The sequence below is a fragment of the Heptranchias perlo genome, chromosome 4 (assembly GCF_035084215.1).
Source record: "Heptranchias perlo isolate sHepPer1 chromosome 4, sHepPer1.hap1, whole genome shotgun sequence".
NCBI lineage: Eukaryota > Metazoa > Chordata > Chondrichthyes > Hexanchiformes > Hexanchidae > Heptranchias > Heptranchias perlo.
The window spans coordinates 21,103,421-21,129,282 of NC_090328.1; the positions used below are offsets into that span (position 1 = coordinate 21,103,421).

The 25,862-nt window shown below is 43.1% G+C and overlaps 1 protein-coding gene across 9 annotated transcripts in view; it reads left to right on the forward strand.

The window, feature by feature from the left end:
- Positions 1 to 25,862, forward strand: part of LOC137320757 (teneurin-3) — a 736,578-nt gene that overhangs the window by 540,940 nt on the left and 169,776 nt on the right. For 6 of the 9 annotated variants that reach the window (XM_067982528.1, XM_067982531.1, XM_067982534.1 and 3 more), the window contains 3 exons: positions 846 to 944; positions 9,298 to 9,536; positions 23,190 to 23,312. In XM_067982528.1, coding sequence (XP_067838629.1) covers positions 846 to 944; positions 9,298 to 9,536; positions 23,190 to 23,312 — 461 coding nt within the window. The remainder of the gene's footprint in view (positions 1 to 845; positions 945 to 9,297; positions 9,537 to 23,189; positions 23,313 to 25,862) is intronic. The other 3 variants (XM_067982532.1, XM_067982535.1, XM_067982536.1) reach the window with 1 other exon arrangement.

Consider the following 25,862-nt stretch of genomic DNA (forward strand, 5'->3'; position numbering starts at 1 on the left):
TGAGGTGATGTCCTCTTTGCATTCAAATTCACTGCTAAACCTTGTAAATGCATCCTGGATTGAATCCAGACTTAAGTGATGCAGACTTGAGAATGCAGAACAAAATAGCACTGTGGATTTTATTTTTATGAGTAAAGTCGACCATGTTACCTCAGAAGCAAGTTGTGTGCCACCTCATGAGTGAAAACAAAATGCATGTAGTGTTGGCATCTGTATTGCATTCCTTTTGTAACATGTGTATATATACAACGAGGTCTTTTTTTTGGTGATTTTTTTTTTGGTTTGTAGTCTGAGAAATCGCAATAAACTGGCTGGTGACCATCACCGCCTCAGTGTGTCGCTCAACCGAAAATATGATCTTTATTTCCTGAAGCCATGCGAAAGCTATAAATAACTGGATATTTCTTGGCCAGCAGTAAGACATGACAAACATCTCCACAAATGAAGCTGACCGGTTGTCTCCTGAGCAACTAAGTCAGGAAGGAGTTGTGGTTTGTCCTGACAAGTGGTGATAATTACCACAACTCATCACCCTACATATTCTGTTTGAAATGCGCATGTATATTGAAGAGGTTTCCTTCTTAGTGACCTTACACATGAGGAGATTTGTTTAAAAAAAAGCACCAGCATTCTCGGACCACAAAGAATGGTGCGAAGGGGTTGTTGTATTTTTTTTACCTGAATTGCACAAGGTTGCACCTTTGCTGGCATTAGCAGAAAGCACCTCATTCAAATGCAGTTTATGTGTTTTCTTTTATATTGTTCCCTGATTGCTGTTTACAATGCTGATGGTAAATGCTTCCCCTGACTCCTTTAATGTTTTTATATCTCATTTCTGCACATAGAAAATTAGCAAAGCAGGCAGTTCTTGAAAATGGGCATGACAACCTTATAGAGATGGATGTTTTTACTCCACCGTGTCACGATGGGAGTTACGGGGACGGGTATGTCATTCTGAAAAACTAAAGCAAAAAGTGATGCGAGCTGCAAGCACAGACTCCTATACTGTAAGGAGAGTACAAAGAATAAATTCTCAACAAAATCTTCTTTTGATTTTTTTTGGCTGACATTTGTGACATTTTGGGGGCAGAGACTCTTTCTCTGATTTCTCTTAAGTACAACCAAGATAAATTTCTATTCATAGCGACACTCTTACGAGGCCATAAAGCAAAATCACTCGTCTGACAGCCTAGCAACAACTCTATTTCCCATTTAGACAAGTCATGTCTGCTATTGTGCAATAATAATTGAAGCAGTTTAGACAACAAAGTCTTTTAATTTTAATTATTGTCATCTGCTTTCAAAGCACCTGTGAGACTTTTTTTCTTCCTGTTGTGATTTCTTTTGTCATTGTTCAGTATGCAAAATAAAGTTTTACTTAGGATTTTATTCTGTGAACGGATCATTTTAAAACTATCTTAACTAGGGCAGGCTCCAGTTTACAAAAGTATCTGGAGGATTGATGCAATGTTGTGATCTCCTTCAGTCCCAACACGATTGAGATTGATTCTCCAAAACTAAAAACTGACATGGTGGAAGAAGCACAGCCACCAATAGTGGAGGAAGTTTTTCACGTGACACAGAGTGGCATCATGTTGGTGCTTCCTTGCAAATTTCCAGTACCAACCAAACGATCTGAAAGAAAATGAGGGAATGTTTGCAAGATCCCAACAGAGAGGGAAATTCAGAAATGCACTTGCTGATTCTCAAACGATCTAGTTGGAGGCCTAATATGGTCCCGTATTTAATTGTAGGGTTTTCAACTGGGGGTGCATGGTTCAAATTCTCCTCCAATCCTCACCACCATAATAAAATTCCAGGATGAATGATTCTCTTGGGCACTGGACTCACCATAAGTTGTCTGCAGTCAGTCTAATAGCACTGGGAAGTTAACAGGAGTTCCAGCTGAAAAATGTTATACATCTGCAGGGATTATACACAGTCGGCCCTAAGTTTATAAAAGAGGGATGGGACACATTGATATTTTTTACATCTCCTGCAGCACAGCCAAGCCTGATCCTGTTCATACCTAAGGTTCAGATACACATCTTCTAACACAAGTCATTGTATAGAGGTTAATCGATGTGCTCCCTCCATAGTTTCGAAGCACTGAGGCCAAATTATTTTGTCCCTGTTGCTGCTCCAGTTTAGATCAGCTCGTTCAGCACAAAACCTGCAATCTTCCTAGTCTAAATGACTCAGTTCCACAACAGGCAGTGCAGTTAGCAACTGAGCCACTGGGACTGCTGCTGCATCTTTGTTCTATATGGTCAGCAAGCTGTGGTATCAGCATTTTGTTACAACTCTTGATGGAAAAAGTATGAAAGATACAAAGAATTTCCATTTACACAGTGCCTTTTATGACCTCAGGACAATTCAGAGTGCACTCATTGTTGTTATGGCAGCCGATTTGCACACAGTGAGGTCCCAAAAGCAGAAAATGAGATGAATGGCCAGTAAATGTGTTTTCTGGTGGTGTGGATTGGGGAAGGAATGTTGGATAGGATATCAAAAGAACACTCTTCTGTCCTTCCTCCATGGGTTTCTTTATGTCCATCTGAACAGACAGAAGAGTCCACAGTTTAATGTCTCATCTGAAAGAAAGCAGCTCGAGCAATGCAGCAATCCCTCAGTACTGCATTGGCCTTAACCTAGATTTTGTGCTCAAGTCCTGGAATGGGGCTTGAAAACCTCAACTTTCTGATTCGGGGGTGAGCGTGCTACCAAATGAGCCAAGCTGACATGAGTCATTTTTTTTAACCCACTTTTCCACCTCATGCTTCCATTACTTATATGCCTTCACAGAAATAGTGCCACTGTTTTTAATATATAATTGTGTGCAAATTGTGTGCACAACAACAGCTGGTACTTAAATAGCATCTTTAACATAAAAAACATCTCAAGGTGCTTCTCTGAATGGGAGGCCAGACCCAAGTAAAACACTTACTAAACCCATCTGCTTCTCCACCTCCCTTTCCTCCTTTAAGACCTTCTTTAAAACACATCTCTAGCTAAGTTTTTGGTCACCCCTCCTAATCCTTCATTTTTTGGCTCAGGCGTCATTGGATTCAGGTACACACGTGCTATATAAATGCAAGTTGTTGTTGTTGATTAGGAGGAGGGAGAAGAGCTGGCAGAAATGACTGAAGGCATAATCGAAAAAGTAGCTTTTAAGGAGGCTTTTGATAGGGGACAAGGAGAAAGGGGGTTTGGGAACAGAATTCGAGGGTATGGGGGCTGAAAGGTCTGCCTCCAATGGTGAAGCAGTGCATTTGCAATGCCACCATTTAAAACTGAGCCTACTGTTTGCAGATCCTAACAGGAGAGAGCAACAGTAACTTATTTATAACCTCAGAAACTTACACATCAAAGAGCCCTAAGTTGCCAGAATCATAAATTTACCTAAAAATCCCATTTCCTAGGCGAGCAGACAAGTGATTTTGGGACTCAGGTGGTTTGTTCATTAAAAGTACCCACACATTAGCATTATAATGGCAAAGCAATTTTAAGGACCTGGACTGATTGCATTGGAGGTTGCAGTAAAATTTAATTGGAATATATACCACCGTAAGTCCTTTAGAAATGAATACAATTTGTTAAATTGCAACCTGCTTTCACCCTGAAGCGGATTCGATCTTTACCTTGCTGATAGCTCGTGTCACAGGTTGCATCATTTTCTATCTGTTTCCTTTTTAATTCCCTGTCCTGAATGTAGTATTTGTTTGCAATAATGTCTCAGAAAAGAAAAGCACAGTTGAGAATTGCTTAACTTTGCTAATTTTTTGTTCTTTTGTCTGTTACTTTTAATTTGCAACAGCAACTGGCCTTAATATTATTTAATTTGCAAAGAGGCCGCAAATGATCCCCGACCTTGCGTGGTGTACTTTCTCATGTACCAACTGCATGAAGGCTATAAATGCTTTTCACGGTCATCTTTGAGAGCTGCTGTCTCTCAGATATAATTTCTGTACCTTGTGTTTTAAGTCTCATTATCCATGTTTACTGCTAACTTTATATTGATAAAATCCTTCAGAGTTTCTATGTCGTTTAAAATGGAGCTCCCACTGTAGTTGAGCTGGTAATTGCGCAACCTAGAATGGAAATGAGCCATAGATCAGGAAGGTTGCAGATTTGAACCCCCTCCCAGTCTGTTCCAAGTTAGTTGGTCTTGGTCATGATGGCGATAGGAGTCCTGGAATGGGCCTCAAGTGCCCATGGGCTGCAATGGGGAAAGGTTCTCTCATGGCTTTCTGGTGGAATCTCGCCGACAGGATCCAGCTTGTCTGCGGACTCTCACTGTTTGCGTTTACACTTGAAGAATGGCCGCTTGAGTAAGGTACCCATGGATGAAATCTTCAGGATTAGAGAGGAGGAGACTGAAAGCCAGGAAATTTGAAAAAGAAATGTATAGAGAGAACCTGCTTTGGCAAGCTGTTGGACATCATAAATATCTTTGTGAAGCTGTCTGGATTGCTCACAAGCACGGAGGTAACAATTGAGCTTTGGACTGCCTCGCAAGTAAAGATATTTATCATACTTTCACCACTGTCCATCAAGCGTTCTGTTTATACTACACAAATATAAAGCAATCATTTTTAAGCAATTTTTTTTTGATGGCATCACAAGCTTGGCGATGTGAATAATAACTCCACAGTCCCCAGGCACTGCTGCAGCATACATATTGTAATCGTTTATGGTTAATGACAAGACCTCTTGAATGGAGGTTGGACAGGTATTCTTGTCAGTAAGATAATATTACTGACATCAACCTGCATATTAAGAGGATGAAACAGCTCACCCAGGAAAGTTGTTGCTGCATTGGGGAGAGTTTCTACATATACATAGAATTTACAGCACAGAAACAGGCCCTAAAGGTCTATTCCGGAGTTTATGCTCCACATGAGCCTCCTCTCACCTTACTTCTCTCACTCTATCAACATATCCTTCTACTCCGTTCTCCCTCATGTACTTATCTTGCTTCCCTTTAAATGCATCTATGCTATTCGCCTCAACTACTCCATGTGGTAGCAAGTTCCACATTCTAACCACTGTGAGTAAATAAGTTTCTCCTGAATTCATTATTGATTTATTAGTGACTATCTTATGTTTATGGCCCCTAGTTTTGGACTCCCCCACAAATGCAAACATCTTCTCTATGTCTGCCCTGTTGAACCCCTTCATAATTCTAAAGACCTCTATCAGGTCACTTCTCAGCCTTCTCTTTTCTAGAGAAAAGAGCCCCAGCCTGTTCAATCTTTTCTGATAGTTATAACCTCTCAAATCTGGGATCATCCTTGTAAATCTTTTTTGCACCTTCTCCAATGCTTCTATATCCTTTTTGTAATATGGAGCCCAGAATTGTGCACAACACTCCTAAGTGTGGTAAGCAGTTTCCGTTTCAGGAACAGGATACCAGAAAAAAAACTCCATTCAAAATTCTATCACTGATATGAGCCCCACATTCTGCACTATTTTACAATGTGTTTTTTCTGATTTCTGTTCCAGTCTTTATGTAACAAGTTTTGGTGGCAGACTCAATCGCGACCTAATGAGATTATTTACTTCGCCATAGGATGGGCTGCCCCGCTTCCACGTCTGGTTAAATGTCTCACAAGACACTTTGCCAGTCGACAGTAACCTTTTAAAATTCTGTTGGTCTCTCTACACCACAAGAAACTGCTAAATGTCATCAAAAGAACCTCCTCCTGTGTAATGAAAAGATTTGGTTCCCTCATCCCCTGGTTTCTCTCCTCTGCACAATTTGGTGACTCTTGCTGGGCTGTGTTTCCAGTGGTTTTGACAACCATTAGTATCTCATCCAAGTGACAATTCTACCGGTGAAACTCTACGTCGCTGGGGGGGCAAAATGGCCGGTGTCAGTTAGACCGCCCATTTTACACCCCACCAGAATTTTCCTTTCCGTTTACTTCAACAGAAAGGAAAATCAGACAGGGTATATCACAGGCAGCTGGTCCACGACCGCCCATTTTGTGCCACTGCCAAAGTTGAATATCACCCCATATATGTCTAAACCAAGGCATTGAGTTCTGGCAGAGTGTTTGATGGTGGAAACATCACACCCGAGTTCCATCTCGTTCTCAGCCAGCATTCACACTTTCTAGCACAGGGTAAGTGGATAGCGATACAGAGCACATTGACTGATTCTACCTCCCATCCCTAAACCCACGTATACTGAGAGATTAATTGAAGTGCTCCCACTGCAACCCACCCCCGGCTGAGATACACGAACACAAGAGGCAAAGGATTGAACTAGAGACATTTGGTCAACACAGTGGGCAGTGCATTTTAACCACTGGTTGGGGGGGGGGGGTGGGGGAGACGCATGGTGGGGGGAAGTGAAATGTTAATGAGTGAATCACAGTGTAGTTTGGCATCTTCCAACATTTTTCTAAACATGAACTTCTGGCAAGATTCACTCATTAAGATTTCCTGGGCACAGATTGCAGCAGCTGGAGAACTGTTGCTTGTCTCAGATGTTTTACCACTCAGTATATTTCTTCATTAGTATTAGTCCACGGTCAAGAATCTACCCATGTAATTTTTAGTAAACTGATGTTATTAAAAACGATTTTAATTCTACTGAATACAAAGCCTTAAAATACTAATAGCCATGGGAAGTGCTGATGAAGGACAACCTGGTGAAATATCACGGGAGAGAGTGGAAAACAAAAAAGACCAGTTTCAGTTTATGTGTGGACAGCAAATTTGAGAGTGGCCAGTATCTGAGGACGTGTGTGGTCCAATGGTTTAGTATTGGGTTTTCAACCAGCAAAAATCCTCTTATGACCAAAATGTCCCAACATGAGCAATCTTCAATAGGTGACTCATCTTAAGAGGGCTCCAGTATACTCAGCTGTTCAATGTCACACAGCATCGCTGGGAAATTCAGTGCGAAAAGACCAACACTACCCCGAACCAAGTCTGCAGGAATTGCACTCATAGAATCATAGAAAGGTTACAGCACGGAAAAAGGCCATTCGGCCTGTCGAGTCCGCGCCGGCTCTCTGCAAGAGCAATCCAGCTAGTCCCAATCCCCCACCCTATCCCCATACCCTGCAAATATTTTACTTTCAAGTACTTATCCAGTTCCCTTTTGAAGACCATGATTGAACCTGCCTCCAGCACCCCCTCGGGCAGTCCATTCCAGATCCTAACCAGTCGCAGTGTAAAAAAGTTTTTCCTCATGTCACCTTTGGTTCTTTTGCCAATCACCTTAAATCAATGTCCTCTGGTTCTTGACCCTTCCACCAACGGGAACAGTTTCTCTCTATCTACTCTGTTCAGACCCTCTATCAAATCTCCTCGCAACCTTCTCTGTTCCAAGGAGAACAACCACAGCTTCTCCAGTCTATCCACGTAACTAAAGTACCTCATCCCTGGAATATTCTAGTAAATCTCTTCTGCACCCTCTCGAAGGCCTTCACACCTTTGGTGAAGTGCGGTGCCCAGAACTGGACACAATACTCCAGTTGTGACTGAACCAGTGTTTTATAAAGGTTCATCATGACTTCCATACTTTTGTACTCTATGCCTCTATTTATAAAGCCCAGGATCTGAATGCTTTTTTAACTGCTTTCTTAACCTGCCCTGCCGCCTTCAACGCTTTGTGCACAAAGACCCCCCAGACCTCTCTGTTCCTGTACCCCTGTTAGAGTTGTGCCGTCTAGTTTATATTGCATCTCCTCGTTCTTCCAACCGAAATGTATCACTTCGTATTTTTCTGTGTTAAATTTCATCTGCCTGCGTCCACCCACGCCACCAGCCTGTCTATATCCTCTTGAAGTCTATCACTATCCTCCTCACTGTTCACTACCCTTCCAAGTTTCGTGTCATCTGCAAATTTTGAAATTGTGCCCTGTACGCCCAGGTCCAAATCATTAATATGTATCAAGAAAAGCAGTGGTCCCAGCACCGCCCCCTGGGGAACACCACTGTACACCTCCCTCCAGTCCGAAAAACAACCGTTCACCACTACTCTTTGTTTCCTGTCCCTTAGCCAATTCTGTATCCATGTTACTACTGCCCCCTTTATTCCATGGGCCGCAATCTTGGTGACAAGCCTACAGTGCAGCACTTTATCAAACGCCTTTTGAAAGTCTATATACACCACATCAACTCCATTGCCCTCGTCTACCCTCTCTGTTACCTCATCAAAAAACTCCATCAGGTTAGTTAAACACGATTTGCCTTTAACAAATCCGTGCTGGCTTTCCCTAATCAATCCACACTCGTCCAAGTGACTGTTAATTCTGTCCCAGATTATCGTTTCTAAAAGTTTCCCCACCACTGAGGTTAAACTGACTGGCTTGTAGTTGCTGGGTTTATCCTTACACCCTTTTTTGAACAAGGGTGTAACATTTGCAATTCTCCAGTCCTCTGGCACCACCCCCGTATCTACTGCCCTAGGCTGATGAAAGAGAGGTTGGTATTATCTCTGTTAGCCTTTGATTTTAGGATGACTAAGGGGGCAGTTGTCTCAGGTGCAGGCTGCACGACAGGTATATCAGTCTGGCGCTGAAAGTGCATGGCTTTGTACCTGAGTCCTGTTGCAAATGACATCGAGCCCTTATAAATCGTATCTTCTATTTAGTGTCAAATTGAGCAGTTTCACTCAGGACTGAACTTATCTTTGCCAATTAAGCCCTAGACATTTTGTAAATTCAGAATGCAATGGTCGTAAATTGGTTCAAATAAACACTCCAATAATTCTTGCAAAATAATTTTTTTTGAATAGTTAATCTCATCGGGAATCTGGTTCAACTTTTTCAATCAAGGTCCATAGGAATTTAAATAAAACCTGTAGAAGATGAGCAGTTAAACAATTCCGTAGAACTATTGTGTAGAAGTAAAGTAAATGGTTACGGGTTCTTAATACAGCACAAGAGCTTCAAAGGGATCACTCCCTGGGTAATGCAGTATTGCATTTCCCACCATCCTTATTAAGCAAGCACACTGAATGTGTTGAGTAAATATTTCCTTTAACTTAGCATAGGAGATGCTTTGACAGTATTTCAGTCTGTAGAATCACTTAGTTTTACTTGAACAACCTCATAAACCTGGGATGAGTTTTTTTTTTCAATGCCATTTCCTATTGCCTTCAACCATCTGAGTTGCCTTGTTCACTCCCTGCACTTCAGCATGTCTGTGCGCTCAACCCGACTGCGAGAAACCCTGATGTTTGCGCACTCTATCTTCAAGCACTGCGTTGATTACTGTGTCTCGCCTTATCCGGGTTCGCTCACGTCTTCACATATTTTATTCTCCCTTTCTTTTCAGGCATTTCCTCTTCAAGACAGGAACAGGGACGACACCATTATTCAGCACAGCCTCGCCTGGTTACACCATGGCCTCGAGTGCCGTCTATTCACCGCCGCCACGCCCACTGCCTCGGAACACTCTTTCCAGAAGTGCTTTTAAGTTCAAGAAATCATCCAAGTACTGCAGTTGGAAGTGCACTGCCCTGTGTGCAGTCGGTGTGTCAGTCATACTGGCAGTACTACTGTCTTATTTCATAGGTAAGCCTCACATCGTGAGCTCGGCTCTCTGTTTCTGTTGTCGCTGTTGGATGATTTCTGAATGATTTATTGTGTTATTTATATCTAAAGGTCACTATGATAAAGGAGAAGAAGTTGTTGTGTTTCCAAAAGATTTGACAGCAATGATCTGATTGGAAGCCTTTTCCCGTTTGGAGAGGACGCTCTGTGCTGTTGTTTCAATTTGATGGGGTCCCTCATGAACTTAGTTGTTTTTGAAGTTTTTTTTAGTGTGAGACCCATGGCGATTAACATGTCTCAGCTCAGATAGAAATGGGGAGAAAAAGTTATCTTATGTTTTGAAACTAAGAATCCCATCAGTGTAGTTCATCATTAGTTGCTGGAATGAATCAGTTTTTCAATCTCTCTCTCTCTGAAGAATTTGAAATTTCCACATCAAAATAAATTCAGGCTGCAGTAAAAATCCCAAAGAGAATACAAAACAAATAAATCATGGCTAGATCAAAATATATTTATTGTTGCTCTTGTTGTACATTTTTAAAGATAAATACAGTTTATAATGGTGGATATATTCTTGCACTGATAACCCCATCCAACAGTCCATGTATGAAAGCTTTAACTGTGTGCCTTTTATAAGGACAATACAGTGTTCTCTTCACAACCCGTGGTCAGGTCGCAATAATTGACCTCACTGCCTCTAACTGAGGTTGAGCAAAACGAGTCAAGGTTCTTGCTCCTGATTGCTGGCCAGTGACGCATGCTGGGAAGTGTTCACATGTGGGCATCAAGTGAAAAATACATCAGGCTTAGCTAATGCCCACCATGGATGAATACCCTCCTCACACTTACTGCTTAGGCTCACGCATGAAGAATGGCCACTTGGGTGAGCTACCAGTGAATGGCTGGCTCCCATGGACCACACTCCAGGATTAGTCAGCTCCTTCAGGACGGGAGGAGTGGATATTTGAGCGGAAAATACTTCTGTATTTCTTTTCAAACTCTTGACATCACTCCTGTTATATGCCCAGTTTACATTATAGCCTCTCTTTCCCCTTCCTCCCCACTGAGAGATCACATTCAATTCCAGTTGGATATTGTGGCCTGAATACAATCTCTCAGGACACAGATTCTCAGATTTAGTTCAATTACAAGATGTTATTAAAGAGGAAAATATCCCCAGAAACCCATTACTAAAGCTGACAGTCTGCCACCCCGAGTGTGAAATAAAAATCCATGAACATGTGAAATAGAAAAATCAATTTTTTTCCATCTCTGCAAGCACTGCCCTGCTCCCCAGTGGAAAGAGACATTTTGTAAGTAATTACCATGTGATTTGGCTGACATTTGTGAAACCATCTTTGGTCAAACAAGAGTTTATGTCAAGAACTAGAGGGATAAGAAAAAATGAATTTTCATTTATATAACCAGCATGTAGTCAGTGTTATACAGGCAAACAGTAAGGTCCTAAAAACAGCATTGAGATGAATGACCAATTCATCTCTTTTTGGTGGTGTTGGTTGAGGGATGAATGTGGCCATTGAATTCTCATCCATAGAGATGCTTACATGTTCTGACCAGGGTCCCTTGAGTCACAGCGCTTTAGCAAAAACTCGCAACCTCTATATGCAACCGTTCCCCATTTGTTTTCACTGGTACTAACAGCCCTACTCAACGGCCAGAGACCTATGATTTCCATAATTAAAAGGGAGTGAATCCTGATCTGAGAGTTCAGCTTTAAGCAGTTTTACGACCCACAAAAATGTGGGTCTCAGATCCCAAAGGGCCTCTCTCTGGAGGGCAAGTGCTTTGCATTTTCGAGGGCCGTTAACGGTGGGAATACTGTGGGCCAGGAATTTCCTCAGAGCTGCACCAGCTCCACTGCCTTAGTTTCGCCGGAAATGCGGGGTTTTCACTGCACTTCTGGAAAAGTTACAGCAACGGACTGAGAGCAGCTCTGAGGAAATTCCCAACTCTACTCTCATTGGCACTCTTTCAGTGTAAAAGTACCATAACTGACTGACTCAGTGATAATAGCCTAGCGTCATTTGTCAAAGTATGAACTAGATTTTACCTTTTGGAATGCTAGCACCAAATAGTGTAAGTACAATGATCTGTGTTGCTTTGATATTTTAAATTCTCTTGACACCAGAGGCCTAGTATATCTCTCAAACCTGGGGATCTCGAGAGGTATTTACTGATATGTGGTGCATTTTAAACCCGTTCATTATCAGAGGTCCAGTATATTTTTTGCGACAGATTGGGGAATTCAAACATTCTTGCTAACTTTATTAGACTTGCTTTTCAATGAGCCTTCATGTTTGGGAGAAGAGGTGCTCCTTCATGGTCTCCAGACATTGATGCTCCCATTCCTTCAGTCACAACAGCAGCAACACTTTGACACCAATAACACACTATTTTATTTGTTTTGCACTCGTTGAGTGGATTTTACATCCTTTCAATTTTATTTGAATTAATATATTACATATGTACGGATATTTCAGGAAGTCTTTTTACGTGTAAAGGAAAAACCTTGCATTTATATAGCATCTTTCCTATCCTTAGCCATACTTTTGAAGTGCAGTCACTGTTATGTCGGTCAACATGGCAGCTAATCTGCACACAGCAAGGTCCAAACAGTAATGAGTTCAGTGACCAATGAATCTGTTTTGGTGGAGAATAAATATTGGCCAGGACACCATCCCTACTCTTCAAATAGTGCCACGGGATCTTTTACATCCATCTGAGAGGGTCGACATTGCCTCAGTTTAACATCTCATCCCAACCTTCCAACAATGCAGCACCCCTTTCAATATTGCACTGAAGTGTCGGTCTTGATCATGTGCTCAATGCCTGTAGTGGGATTTGAACCTATGTCCGACTGACTCAGAGGAAATAGTGCTACCACTAAGCCAAGCTGACACTTGTGTATTTAGTGCAGGAAGTTCACTTGAATCAAAAAAAAACTTTTGTTGCCAAGCAAAATAATAATGTCATGGTATGTTACTGGAGCTTGTCATTAGCCTCAGTATTTGTGCCAAAGTGATTTGTAGAAGTGGAATCTAGCCCAGTGGCTCATGTTCCCCCTGAAAGGAATCAGGAGGTGGTGCTTTATATTTGTATTAGGTGCCTCCCTGCACCTGGTCAGTTTGATCAATGTGGCCAAAACAGGCTGAAATTTGTTCTCTCCAACCATCTGTCTCAATACAGTAGCTTGCTGTTTTAAGGCATATTTAAATAGCATCATGTCGTTTAAATGCTGGTTTATTTCCTCTCAGCGTTGTGTAAGTTGGGTAAATTGTTATCTGAGTTACAAGCAGCTTCAGCTCTGATTTCTGTTGAGATTGGGCAGAATTAAGCAGAATTAAGTCCGAATATTGGACGGTTGTCAGAAGGACATCGGGTACTTGCTCTTGAACTGGTAGACCAACTGGACTACAGTGGCGTGCTTCTTCTTTAATTCAAACTACCAGCTTCACTGCCCAGTCTCATGTCTGTGCGTTCACTCAGGAAGATGCTCATGTCTTTTCTGAATAATTCAGTGGTGAGGGAGGGCAGGTTTCCTCTCTTCATTGTTTGTGCCAAAATCAGACAAGCATTTCTTTTTACTCATTTACAGTTTCGCTACAAATAGAAAACAGGGGGAAGTCTTTCCCTGAAATTTCTTATAGAAAGGCTCAGAAATTCAAAGAATGGAATTTGAGTTTTGTTTTAAAAGCTAAGTGTAATTTTTTAAAAATTCATTCTTGGGATGTGGGCATCACTGGCAAGGCCATCCCTCGTTGCCCTTGAGAAGGTGGTGGTGAGCTTTCTTCTTGAACCGCTGCAGTCCGTGTGGTGAAGGTTCTCCCACGGTGCTGTTAGGTCGGGAGTTCCAGGATTTTGACCCAGCGACAATGAAGGAATGGCGATGTATGTTCAAGTCAGGATGCCCTTGTCCTTCTAGGTGGATGAGTTCGCTGGTTTGGGAGGCATTGTCGAAGAAGCCTTGGCAAATTGCTGCAGTGCATCCTATAGGTAGTACACACTGCAGCCGGTGGTGGAGAGAGTAGATGTTTGAAGTGGTGGAAGTGCTGCTGATCAAGCGAATTGCTTTGTCCTGGATGGTGTCGAGCTTCTTGAGTGTTGTTGAACCTGCACCCATCCAGGCAAATGGAGAGTACTCCAGCACACTCTTGGCTTGTGCCTTGTAGGTGGTGGAGAGGCTTTGGGGAGTTGGGAGGTGAGTCACTCATCACAGCCTCTGACCTGCTCTAGTAGTAAGTTTAGTGTTTTTCTACCAATAAAATGAACACCCACAATCTGTACATCGGCATTAGATGTTTGATGGGAGGGGGTAGAGTGAGGATGGGAACATCACAATTGGCTACTTTGGTTTTCTCCTTCGACTGATGTTCATGGAGGCAGTCAGCAGTCGGTTTAACACCTCCCCAGTGTGCAGCATTTATACGCTGATCAGATCTTGTGTTGACTTCCAGCATTATGATAATATAAAAGAGTTAAATGATCCTTCTTTCATTAAAGATGACATTTTTTTTAATACAAAACTCCACACGTTCAAGGGTAAAGTTCACTTCTCGAGAACCAGTTCTGCAGTGCAGCTCCGACCCCAGCCCTGAGACTCACCTTCAGACACAGCCCAGACTCCAACTTCAGATCCAGACTGTGTATTCGGCCTCACACCAACAGCTCAGTCCCGGACTCCAAGCTGAGGCCAGGAATCAAGAGGTTCCCTCTGTTTGAAGGGGTAGCGTTGGAGATAATTTCCCGGAATTTCCTCAGAGCTGTTTCCTCCGTTTAGACGTGTAAACCCCATCGATGCACGCCCACAGGGTTTCCGCCACACTTCCAGTGGGGTTATGTCGGAGTGGAAGCAGGTCCGAGGAAATTCGCCCCAAAGGCATTATACAAATGCAAGTTGCTGTTGTCGTTGCCCATTAAAATCAGAGGATTCAAATTCTGTAATGGTGCTCGGGAGCTGTGGCGACTGACGGGGTGTCAGAAAATTTTATGGTGATTTTAAAGCGCGCCACTGGCAGTGGGCCAGCTCTCCTTGATGGTTGCACTTCCCAACCTTCAAAGGGCATGTGTTCAGCTGGAGCATGATCAAAAGAGGCACAAGTCATAACACAGGTTTAGCGCCGAGAAAACGATTGTGTGTTGTCTTCCATCTAAAATCCAAGGTACACGCCAACGTTCACTCTGAGAGCACTTTAAAGCCAGGCTTGCAGTTAAGACTATTTTCTCTGCAGTTATTCTGAAAAAAGAAACAACTTGCATTTATATAGCGTATTTCACGACCTCAGGATGCCCCAAAGCACTTTTCAGCCAGTTAAGTACTTTTGATTGTGTAGTCATTGTTCTTATTTTTTTGAAATTCGTTCATGGGATGTGGGCGTCGCTGGCGAGGCCGGCATTTATTGCCCATCCCTAATTGCTCTTGAGAAGGTGGTGGTGGGCCGCCTTCTTGAACCGCTGCAGTCCGTGTGGTGAAGGTTCTCCCACAGTGCTGTTAGGAAGGGAGTTCCAGGATTTTGACCCAGCTACGATGAAGGAACGACGATATATTTCCAAATCGGGATGGTGTGTGACTTGGCGGGAAACGTGCAGGTGGTGTTGTTCCCATGTGCCTGCTGCTCTTGTCCTTCTAGGTGGTAGAGGTCGTGGGTTTGGGAGGTGCTGTCGAAGAAGCCTTGGCGAGTTGCTGCAGTGCATCCTGTGGATGGTACACACTGCAGCTATTGTGTGCCGGTGGTGAAGGGAGTGAATGTTTAGGGTGGTGGATGGGGTGTCAATCAAGCGGGCTGCTTTGTCCTGGATGGTGTCAAGCTTCTTGAGTGTTGTTGGAGCTGCACTCATTCAGGCAAGTGTAGAGTTATTCCATCACACTCCTGACTTGTGCCTTGTAGATGGTGGAAAGGCTTTGGGGAGTCAGGAGATGAGTCACTCGCCGCAGAATACCCAGCCTCTGACCTGCTGTTGTAGCCACAGTATTTATATGGCTGGTCCAGTTCAGTTTCTGGTCAATGGTGACCCCCAGGATGTTGATGGTGGGGGATTCGGCGATGGTAATGCCATTGAATGTCATGGGAAGGTGGTTAGACTCTCTCTTGTTGGAGATGGTCATTGCCTGGCACTTGTCTGGCGCGAATGTTACTTGCCACTTATGAGCCCAAGCCTGGATGTTGTCCAGGTCTTGCTGCATGCGGGCTCGGACTGCTTCATTATTTGAGGGGTTGCGAATGGAACTGAACACTGTGCAATCATCAGCGAACATCCCCATTTCTGACCTTATGATGGAGGGAAGGTCATTAATGAAGCAGCTGAAGATGGTTGGGCCTAGGACACTGCCCTGAGGAACTCCTGCAGCAATGTCCTGGGGCTGAGATGATTGGCCTCCAACAACCACTACCATCTTCCTTTGCGCTAGGTATGACTCCAGCCACTGGAGAGTTTTCCCCCTGATTCCCATTGACTTCAATTTTACTAGGCTTCCTTGGTGCCATACTCTGTCAAATGCTGCCTTGATGTCAAGGGCAGTCACACTCATCTCACCTCTGGAATTCAGCTCTTTTGTCCATGTGGAGCCGAGTGGTCCTGGCGGAACCGAAACTGAGCATCGGTGAGCAGGTTATTGGTGAGTAAGTGCCGCTTGATAGCACTGTCGATGACACCTTCCATCACTTGGCTGATGATTGAGAGCAGACTGATGGGGCGGTAATTGGCCGGATTGGATTTGTCCTGCTTTTTGTGGTGTAGGAAACGCGGCATACAGCAAGCTCCCACAAACAGCAATGTGATAATGACCAGATAACCTGTTTTAGTGATGTTGGTTGAGGAATAAATATTGGATAGGACACCGGGGAGATTTCCCCCGCCCTTCTTCGAAATAATGCCATGGGAACTTTTACGTCCACCCGAAAGGGCAGACAGGGCCTCGGTCTCATCCAACAGCACCTCCGACAGTGCAGTCAGAATTCCCTCAGTGCTGCACTGAAATGTCAGATTTTGCAGATTTTGTGCTCAAGTCCCTGGCGTGGGACTTGAACCCACACCCTTCTGATTGAGAGGTGAGAGTGCTATCCAATGAGCACCGAGGAGGAGTGGGAGGTCTTGTTGATTCCTTTCCCCACCCCACATTTCGCCGATTGTCATTAAAACCATTTATGGCAGCCCTAACTTCTAACTCAAACCAACACTTCCTAATCTGCAGCTTCCCCTCAGTGGTCCAGCGTATCGCCAGCTAAAGCAGCTTTGTACTTGTTAACAGAAAGCACCCGGAGGGACCACATCTCAGCTGGTTAGTCAGATTCATCTTGTGGAGCTTTTAACAAGCTGCTTGCAACAACTTGCAAAAATAACCTTCAAACTGAGCAAAAGCAGCAAGTTGCAACTGAGGTGGCCCAGCTCAATCCCTAATGGAACCGGGATGCAAGTGGGCGATCAGAATATAGCGTTAAATTTTTCATTGTGCTCGCAATTGCATTTTTGAGAGTGGAGCAGGGGGTGCAATTTAACGTTTGGCAGCGACTGCACACTATAATCTGCAATCTGCACTCCATTATCTCCACTGCAGTGTACTCAGCTGAACCGCTGGTCATGGAGGCATGGTCGTTTTTCTCTCTCTAAATGGGACTGTTCACTTTACTGCTCTGCCGAGCGCAACCTGCAGTTCCCTCTCAGATCTCCAGTGCCTCATCTTCTGGCATTTATGTCATGTTTGACATTTGCAAAATGGCTTGGTATTAGCATAAAACCATCGTTTAGTTACCCAGGAACATGACCCAGCTGAACCTTCCTCTAACAAGTGAGCATCAGACATTGAACTAATTATTATTTCTAAGGAGAAACTGTCGCACGTCAGATCCTATTTGCATTTTGAAAACTTTGCCACGCTGCATCTAATTTGACATCCTCAGCTGCATTGGCATCTGTGTCTCTGATTACACTCCATGGCAAAAGAAATCTCGCTCGTATTTATTCTGTCAATTCTTACCAGCACCACCACCCAAAAACGCAACCCACAGTGACTGTAATATGTTGAACTGTGTTTGAACTTGAGCTGTGGTGACTCATTGAATCTCTCTGTGAGGTTCCAGCAACTGGGACGTTTCGCAAACGTATTTTTTGCACTTTTGTCGCTAATTAATGCAACAGGCCATAGGTTTTAAAACTGAACGACACAGTGAATCCAGAGGACACACTGTGCTCAGTGTCCTGAGAATTCTGTGCACTGTGTTTTGCGGTGTTGACTTGCTTATTTCTTTTGCTGCTTTTAAAACGCAACATTTTGTAGTGATAGCGCATAATCGTTTACAAAGCAGACATTGTCCGGGAATTTCCTCGAAGCTGCTCCCACACTGCCGTAACTTCACCAGAAGTACGACAGGAACCCTATTTATGCGTATTGTTATGGCAGCGGAGTGGGAGCAGCTTCAAGGAAATCGCCGGCCATGGTCATTCATTTTATTCTCTTTTCTGAAGCCCTATATTTGAGCTTGTAAACCTTTCCCCTTTTCCACTGACTGCAAAAATTTGGGAGAGTTGTAGAACGGGCTGCCGATTCGCTATCACCCGTTTTATACAATCGCACAAAGTCCAGATCTGCCTCTTTGTGTGTGATGAGGCGGAGTGGATTTTGGAAGAAAAGTGCCCTGTCAGGTGTGGTACAAGTGGACAGTTGAGTAGGAGAGGCATCAGTGCAATATGCTGGAAGTCGTCAGATCATCTCGGATAACTCATTGTTTTGGAACCCTCCTATAATGGTCAGGAGGCCAGCAACTGCTGTCAGACTGCCAATTCTGCTGGTGTTTCTGAGACTTCGAAGCATGCCATTATCGTACTATATTTGTGTCAATGTGAAACGATATCAGCTGATGCAAAAGGTAGCAGTAAACCTTGGGTGTCAAGTTCTGATTTTACCCCCTAATGCACTTTAAAAAAAAAGCTGAATTAGACACTCTCCACGAGGATGCCTCACATCACTTCTAGTTTGCTCTGACTGTTATACAACTTCAGTCCAATGTGAGCCTACATGTGAAATGTTGGAACCCCCAGCAACCACCACAAGAACTTTCGAATATCTTTAAAATTAGGAGAAACTGCACACTTACCCCACTCTTGCCAAACGCTACATTACAACAGTGATTACACTTCAAAAGTACTTAATTGGCTGTAAAGTGCTTCGGGACGTCCGGAGGTCATGAGAGGTACTATATCAATGCAAGTTCTTTATTTCTTCTTTCTTTCTTTTACAACGAGCTGCTAGGAGACTGCAACACTAAGCGTGCGTCACTGCATCTTGGTGTCTGTCAGACTCCGGTCAGCGTGCAATATAGCTCTGGTCTGCTTATTCCGCATTGCAACTATCAGGTACAGTACCGCCCTCAGCCTTTGCTGCGGTGCCCAAAGTGTACAGATGTTCTAACAGATGTTGCTTAACTGGAAATGTAATGGAGGCTTCTTTACTGAGCCTGGCGTAGATTGTTCTTTGCCCACTCCAATTTTTATCTGATCTTATTCCTTATATCTCTTCATCCAAGTAAACCTTGGATTGTTCAGTTGCCCAGAGAGGAAGCTGCTGAGGTTTGTTTCTGTGGTCTGACCTCAGTCAGGGATCGATAAGATCGTAAACTAACAACAGAAGCTATATACATCTGTAGGTTAAAGCCAGAATCCACCACAGGGTTGTAGATTCAAATCTCAAGCCTTTACCAGTGTTCGAATCTGCCTGCTGTTAAGTGGCCGTTCTCCTCCCAGCCTATAGAGGAAGCAATGCTTCGTCTGGAATTGCTCCACAAGTGGGTGGAGGATTTCCTTGAGGAAAAGGAGCCACGGATACCCGACAAGGAAGTGCAGTGCCCGTGCGCACCATGTTGAAGCCTGTGCTATAAATATTCCTGCCTGGAATGAAAAAGCGAGCAGCAGGGAACTTAAATCGGGGCGGGGGGTGGGCAGGATTTGGAGGGAAGTGAGAATGATAACAAATTCTAAATGAAACAGCTGGTGATGCTTTGCTAAAGCTCTCGGCTGCTTCTTGCTCAGAATTGTTTTTTGAACCTTGCCACTGGAAAGGGACAGCAGAGCCTGAGAATGACGTTGATTAACTGAAGTGAGTAGCTGAAACAATGCCCATGATTTTCCCAATACACCAGAAGCTTGGTAAGTGCCCGGGCCCTAGGTTAAGAGAGCATTTTCCCTTGCAAGCCAAGTGATATTTTTTCTCCCGACTGCACTAATTGATAATGCAGCATTAATAACAATCGTCGTGACAGAACTGACAGTTTTTAATGTTTGGCTTTTTCCTCTTATTCTCTGGGCTCGTTTAAAGATTTCCAGTGTTTCTCTGAGTTTAAATTTCCTCCGGGTACAATAAGAATAAAGTAAAGATTTATAGAGAAAAAATTAAAAACTGAATCTCTTGTGCCACATTTTTCGAAGACAATGTATCCAAGTCAGATCTATAATGCCTTGCATGCAGTAAAGAAGCTCCTTTATTTGTGTTTGAACCCCAATTGATTGGTGTGAGGGCCCTGTTATTGGAAATAGCACAACATGTAATAATAGTCTAAAAACTTACTCCATGATTCACTTGCTATCAGTCAGGAAGCATATGAACTCAGCAGGAGGCTTGAGATAAAGGCTAATTTATGGAGAATTATGTGTGCATAATCACACAGAAACCCCAGAAGGGGTGAACATGACTATGCATCTTCCCTTCTGTGTGCTTCATCTTCTTTTCTTGTTTTGATTACAGTATTCCGAATATTTTGAAAGTCTCGCTTCCTGCTTTGCTCAAAGCTTTATAAGCCACATGTTGTGCTTTGTATGAAATCCAGTCAGATTTAATATGGGACATGAAAGTAAACCTGTAACCATATGTTAGTTATTCATGAGCTCCAAATATGCACACAGACTGTTGCACAACAAAAAAAAAATGAAATCAGCAGCCTGGTGTGTCATTTAGCATTAAATTAATTTGACCCTTTTGTGCTTGATATTAAATCTTTTCATCAGATGCCGCGTTTATCTGTCATCGTCATGCAAATGACTTGGCTGAAGATCACTTGGCGATACGCCATTTGGTGCTTTTACTCTGTCTGTGTCTTTTCCAGACACTGGCATTTGATTGATTTGTTTCTTCCTTCCCCACCCTCCCCCACAAGATATTGTTTTTTTTATATAGAGAAACATAATGAGGCTTTTTTTCCCCCTTTGCTGTAGCACAGACGTGTCTATAATTGTCTTTTGTGGTTAGAAAAGGTCAAAAGGTGGTAGGTATTTACTTTCGAGAGAAAAAGAGGAAAAACACCATCCCCAAGAAAACCTCAGACGTCAGGAATTGTTTCTTTACACAAATGGAGATCAACACTTGGAATGGGTTGCTAGGAAGGGTGTTTGAGCCTAAGACTCATTTCAGAAACAGTGAGCTGCAGTCATGGGACGGGGCTGATATTCTGGTAGAATGAGATCAAATGGGCTGTAGGCCTGCTTCATCCAAACTCATCTTGTGATTTTGTGAATATTTCAATAATAAAACAATGACCTCATAAACTATCGTGAAATCAAGGCCGTTCCATTTTTGGTTAATCAGCAGTTGGGGCCTTATTCTTCGTCTCCTTCTTCACAGTCCTAACACAGTCAATTATTCTTTATTTCTTCAATAAAGTTCCACGCTGGTCAAAGTACATCATACATAAAAAGAAAAAGGATGAAGTTGTTTGAGCATTTTCTGGATTTGTTATGAATTAGATTGCTTCTGATTCTTTTTCCAATGATCATTGTGTTCAACAGTCAGTAAAAACCTATATCATGACACAAGGACATGACATTCACAAGGTGGAATCAACTAAATCTTGTTTGCAATAAGCAATCAGTTATTTCCAGAGTAAAAAGCATTTTTTTTCTTCTAACTTCAGAACCAAACCAAAGGATAAAGCCCCAATTTTAACTCAAGGTGGGAATCGGGTGGGCGGGGCCGAGGCGGAGGCGAACCCATCTGACCTTAGCAGCTTGAGACCCGGGCGATTTTAATGCCCGGGCCTCATCTGCATGCCCTTGGTCAGTTGCCCACCTGAAACTGATGGGAAATGGCAGCTGGCCAGCGGGTGAACATAAGAAATAGGAGCAGGAGGAGGCCATACGGCCCCTTGAGCCTGCTCCCCCATTCAATAAGATCATAGCTGATCTTCGACCTCAACTCCACTGTCCTGCCCGATTCCCATATCCCTTGATTCCTCTAGAGTCCAAAAATCTATCTATCTCAGCCTTGAACATATTCAAATAGTCAGCATCCACAGTCCTCTGGGGTAGAGAATTCCAAAGATTCACAAGCCTCTCAGTGAAGAAATTCCTCCTCTTCTCAGTCTTAAATTGCCGACCCCTTATCCTGAGACTGTGCCCCCGAGTTCAAGACTCACCAGCCAGGGGAAACAACCTCTCAGCATCTACCCTGTTAAGTCCTCTCAGAATCTTACATGTTTCAACGAGATCACCTCTCATTCTTCTAAACTCCAGAGAGTTTAAGTGGGAGTGCAATGTTGGGCGGGAGGAAGCTGGCACTGGGGATTGAAGGAACAGTCTCTGGCACTCGGGTAAGTCACAGGCAGGGAGTTTCGGAAAGGCCTCGCGATCGGTGAGGCCCGACGTGGGGGGAGGGGTCCTAAACCTTTCTTGTGGGGCCCAGAAAAGCACTCTTGCTCCTCGTGGCCCCATGAGCAAATTTTAAAAAAAAAATTGTTTAAAATACTTGTCTCTTTCGGTCTCTTCTGGCTCCGGTTCCTCTTCCCGTTAGGTTGATCTGGCAGGAAAGCCTTATCTGCTTCCCCGTTGGTTAAAGTAGCAGTTGGGTCCCGATGTTGTTATGATCTACATATTTAAAGAAGGACCCCACCCGTTTCCAGCGGGTGTCCTTCCCACCTTCTCAGGTTAAGATCAAAGACGGCAGGAAGAGAGTGTGACATGGGCAGGCAAGTCCCCGGGCGATTTTAACAGGGCTAAAATTGCTCCTTAAGAGTAACTCGTGTGGAATTTACCATTTTGAAACCATTAAAATGATATTAAAATACCTCCTTTTCTTACGTCTAAAAAAAAAGGTCTATATGAGAAATTTTATGGAATTGTTCTTGAAATCATGGGAATGTGGAATTTAAAGTAGATATTTAAATGATAAAACCATCACTGGATTTGCCTGTAATCTGTCACTCAGATACACAATACATTTTTTTTTAGAGAGTGCTCTTTCCCTCACGGTCTTACATTACACTATTATGACCAAATGCTTCTATCTGGATATGTCTTAGATATATTAGATTCTACTCAGGAAGACTATTTTTGCTTGATAAAGCATAAAAGTGTCATTTCTCCCTATTCAGCTATGCTAAATCTGAATCTGTATGGTCGTACACTACAATACACTTCATACAAGATATGTTGGAACAACCTTGGGACTGATATTTCTCTCAAGGCAGAGGTGGGAGGAAGTAGCAGAGATAATTGAGCTTTTTTTCCTGGTGCAGGTTTGTTACTCATTTGGGAGACTGGTTCTGAGCTTTTGTCCCCGGCAGAAAATCACAAAGATGTCACGCAATGTTGATTTCGTCCAAGCCAAATCATTCTTCACTTTGAGATATTCCCGGATCCTGACTTTTTTTTGATTTGCGGTTTCTTTTTAATCAGCAATGCACCTACTTGGCCTGAACTGGCAGCTGCAGCAGATTGAAAATTACACCTTTGAAAACGGGAAGGTGAAGACAGAGACCTCACCGACCAATGCAGCGACATCGACTTCAGGCGATAACGGTAAGCAATGATGTGGGTCTACACTAAGCAAAATGTAAAGGATAAAAAATATATATTTCAGGTGCATTGAGAGGGGGAACTAACTTGAAAAGGAATGGGGACAGGGCATCTAGGTTTTGGGAAAGCAATGTGGAAACTGCAAAAGGAACTTCAGAACCAAGACATGATTATCTCTAATTGATCATGACGGACGCCTACAAAAATGTATCCTGCTCCCCAGTGGCTCAGCTGATTAAAGTATTTTTCATTGTACAAGTGAGTCATGCAAACCAGGAATGCCCCATTGTACTGATGTCCAGAGTGATAGTGAGTTTGCTATCTCTGCTGTAGCCTGCAAACCAGAAATGTTCCATTGTCGATTCCTGATCTGTACTGAGTTAGTTGATCACAGTGGAGAGGAGTTCGGTATGTAGGAACAGGAATAGATCATTCAGCCCATCATACCACCGCTCAAAAGATTTCTAAGAGAAAACTTATGGCCAACAGGTCTCATCTTTCCAAAATACCAATCTCACCACCTTCCCATTATACCTTTAACAGTCCCTTTGATAAGCAAATAGGTCCAGTTTCAACAATTCATTCAAAGGATAGCACCTGTGGTAATGCAGCACTCTCTTAGTACTGTGCTGGAGTGTCAAACTTGATGATGCACTCAAGCCCTGATATGGGGCTTGAACCCACAACTTGCTGCCTCATGGCAAGAGTGCTACCAACTGACCCATTTGACATGAGAGGAGCTGTTAATTGGGCTAAGTTCTCCTTGATTAGGGAAAGGAAAAGCAAATAGGCAAGCTTTCTGCTCCTGATCATGATCCACTGACTCCTGTTGGAAAAACATGTATGTAGACATTTGGTGGGGACATTTTTAACAATGATTCCAAACACAAATGAATTCAGTGACTAGGCTCACCCATAAAGGCTGTCTGCTTTGGTGAGGCTGACACCCTAAACCAGTGTCAGCCAGAGCCTCTGGAAGAGGAAGAGAAAGAATTGGCTGCTGAATCCCTGCAGTCACAGACTACAATACATTACATACAACCTTGTGACTGATGTTTTTTTGTTCGGGTTGAGAGGATTGGCAGAGAGATTTCCTGCAGTTACTATAAAGGGATATTGTCATCTCATTGAGGAGTATTCAGGTGCTTAATTTTCAGGGCTATGGGGTAAGAACAGTTATAGAACAAAGAGATCTAGGAGTACAGGTTCATAGCTCCTTGAAAGTGGAGTCACAGGTGGATAGGGTGGTGAAGAAGGCATTCAGCATGCTTGGTTTCATTGGTCAGAACATTGAATACAGGAGTTGGGATGTCTTGTTGAAGTTGTACAAGGCATTAGTAAGGCCACACTTGGAATACTGTGTACAGTTCTGGTCACCCTATTATAGAAAGGATTAAACTAGAAAGAGTGCAGAAAAGATTTACTAGGATGCTACCGGGACTTGATGGTTTGACTTATAGGGAGAGGTTAGATAGACTGAGACTTTTTTCCCTGGAGAGTAGGAGGTTTAGGGGTGATCTTATAGAAGTCTATAAAATAATGAGGGGCATAGATAAGGTAGATAGTCAAAATCTTTTCCCAAAGGTAGGGGAGTCTATAACGAGGGGGCATAGATTTAAGGTGAGAGGGGAGAGATACAAAAGGGTCCAGAGGGGCATTTTTTTCACTCAAAGGGTGGTGAGTGTCTGGAACGAGCTGCCAGAGGCAGTAGTAGAGGCGGGTACAATTTTGTCTTTTAAAACGCATTTGGACAGTTACATGGGTAAGATGGGTATAGAGGGATATGGGCCAAGTGCAGGCAATTGGGACTAGCTTAGTGGTATAAACTGGGCGACATGGACATGTTGGGCTGAATGGCCTGTTTCCATGTTGTAAACTTCTATGATTCTATTCTATGAATGGGGCTACTTGGATAGCTCTTGCAAAGAGTCGGCACAGGCACGATGGGCTGAATGACCTCTTTCTGTGCTGTCTGTTTCTATAATTCTGGACTTGTCAACTGCATAAACTCGACTGCAAAGCCACCATTTAGGATGCCTGGGAAAGCTTAAACTGCAGTAGGTGCTATATCTGCTGTAGCATGAATGGTTTTGATACTTTTTAAATTTAGAAAATAATGCGTTTGGATCACAGGGCATGTTCTCATCATCCCATCCTCTGTTTATAAACATTGAAAGAGTGATTTGTCGATTCCACCTTGATATGCTACCACAAAATAAATCTGTGATTACTCTGCTTTATTGTTGATCTTTTTCACATCGTTCACCTGACGAAGGAGGAAGCCTCCGAAAGCTTGTGAATTTAAAATAAAATTGCTGGACTATAACTTGGTGTTGTAAAATTGTTTACAATTGCTTTATTGTTCCATTTGATCCTTGATATTTTCCTCTGTCTGTTAGTTTTACCAAATCTATAAACGCACTTGTGTTTACTGATTTGTTAAAATGAATGCGTAGGAGAAAATATCAATAACTGTCAATTATCTGCACCCACGTTTGTAAATCAATCTGAATATGTACATCATGTTCCATTTTGAATTCAGTAAACTGACCC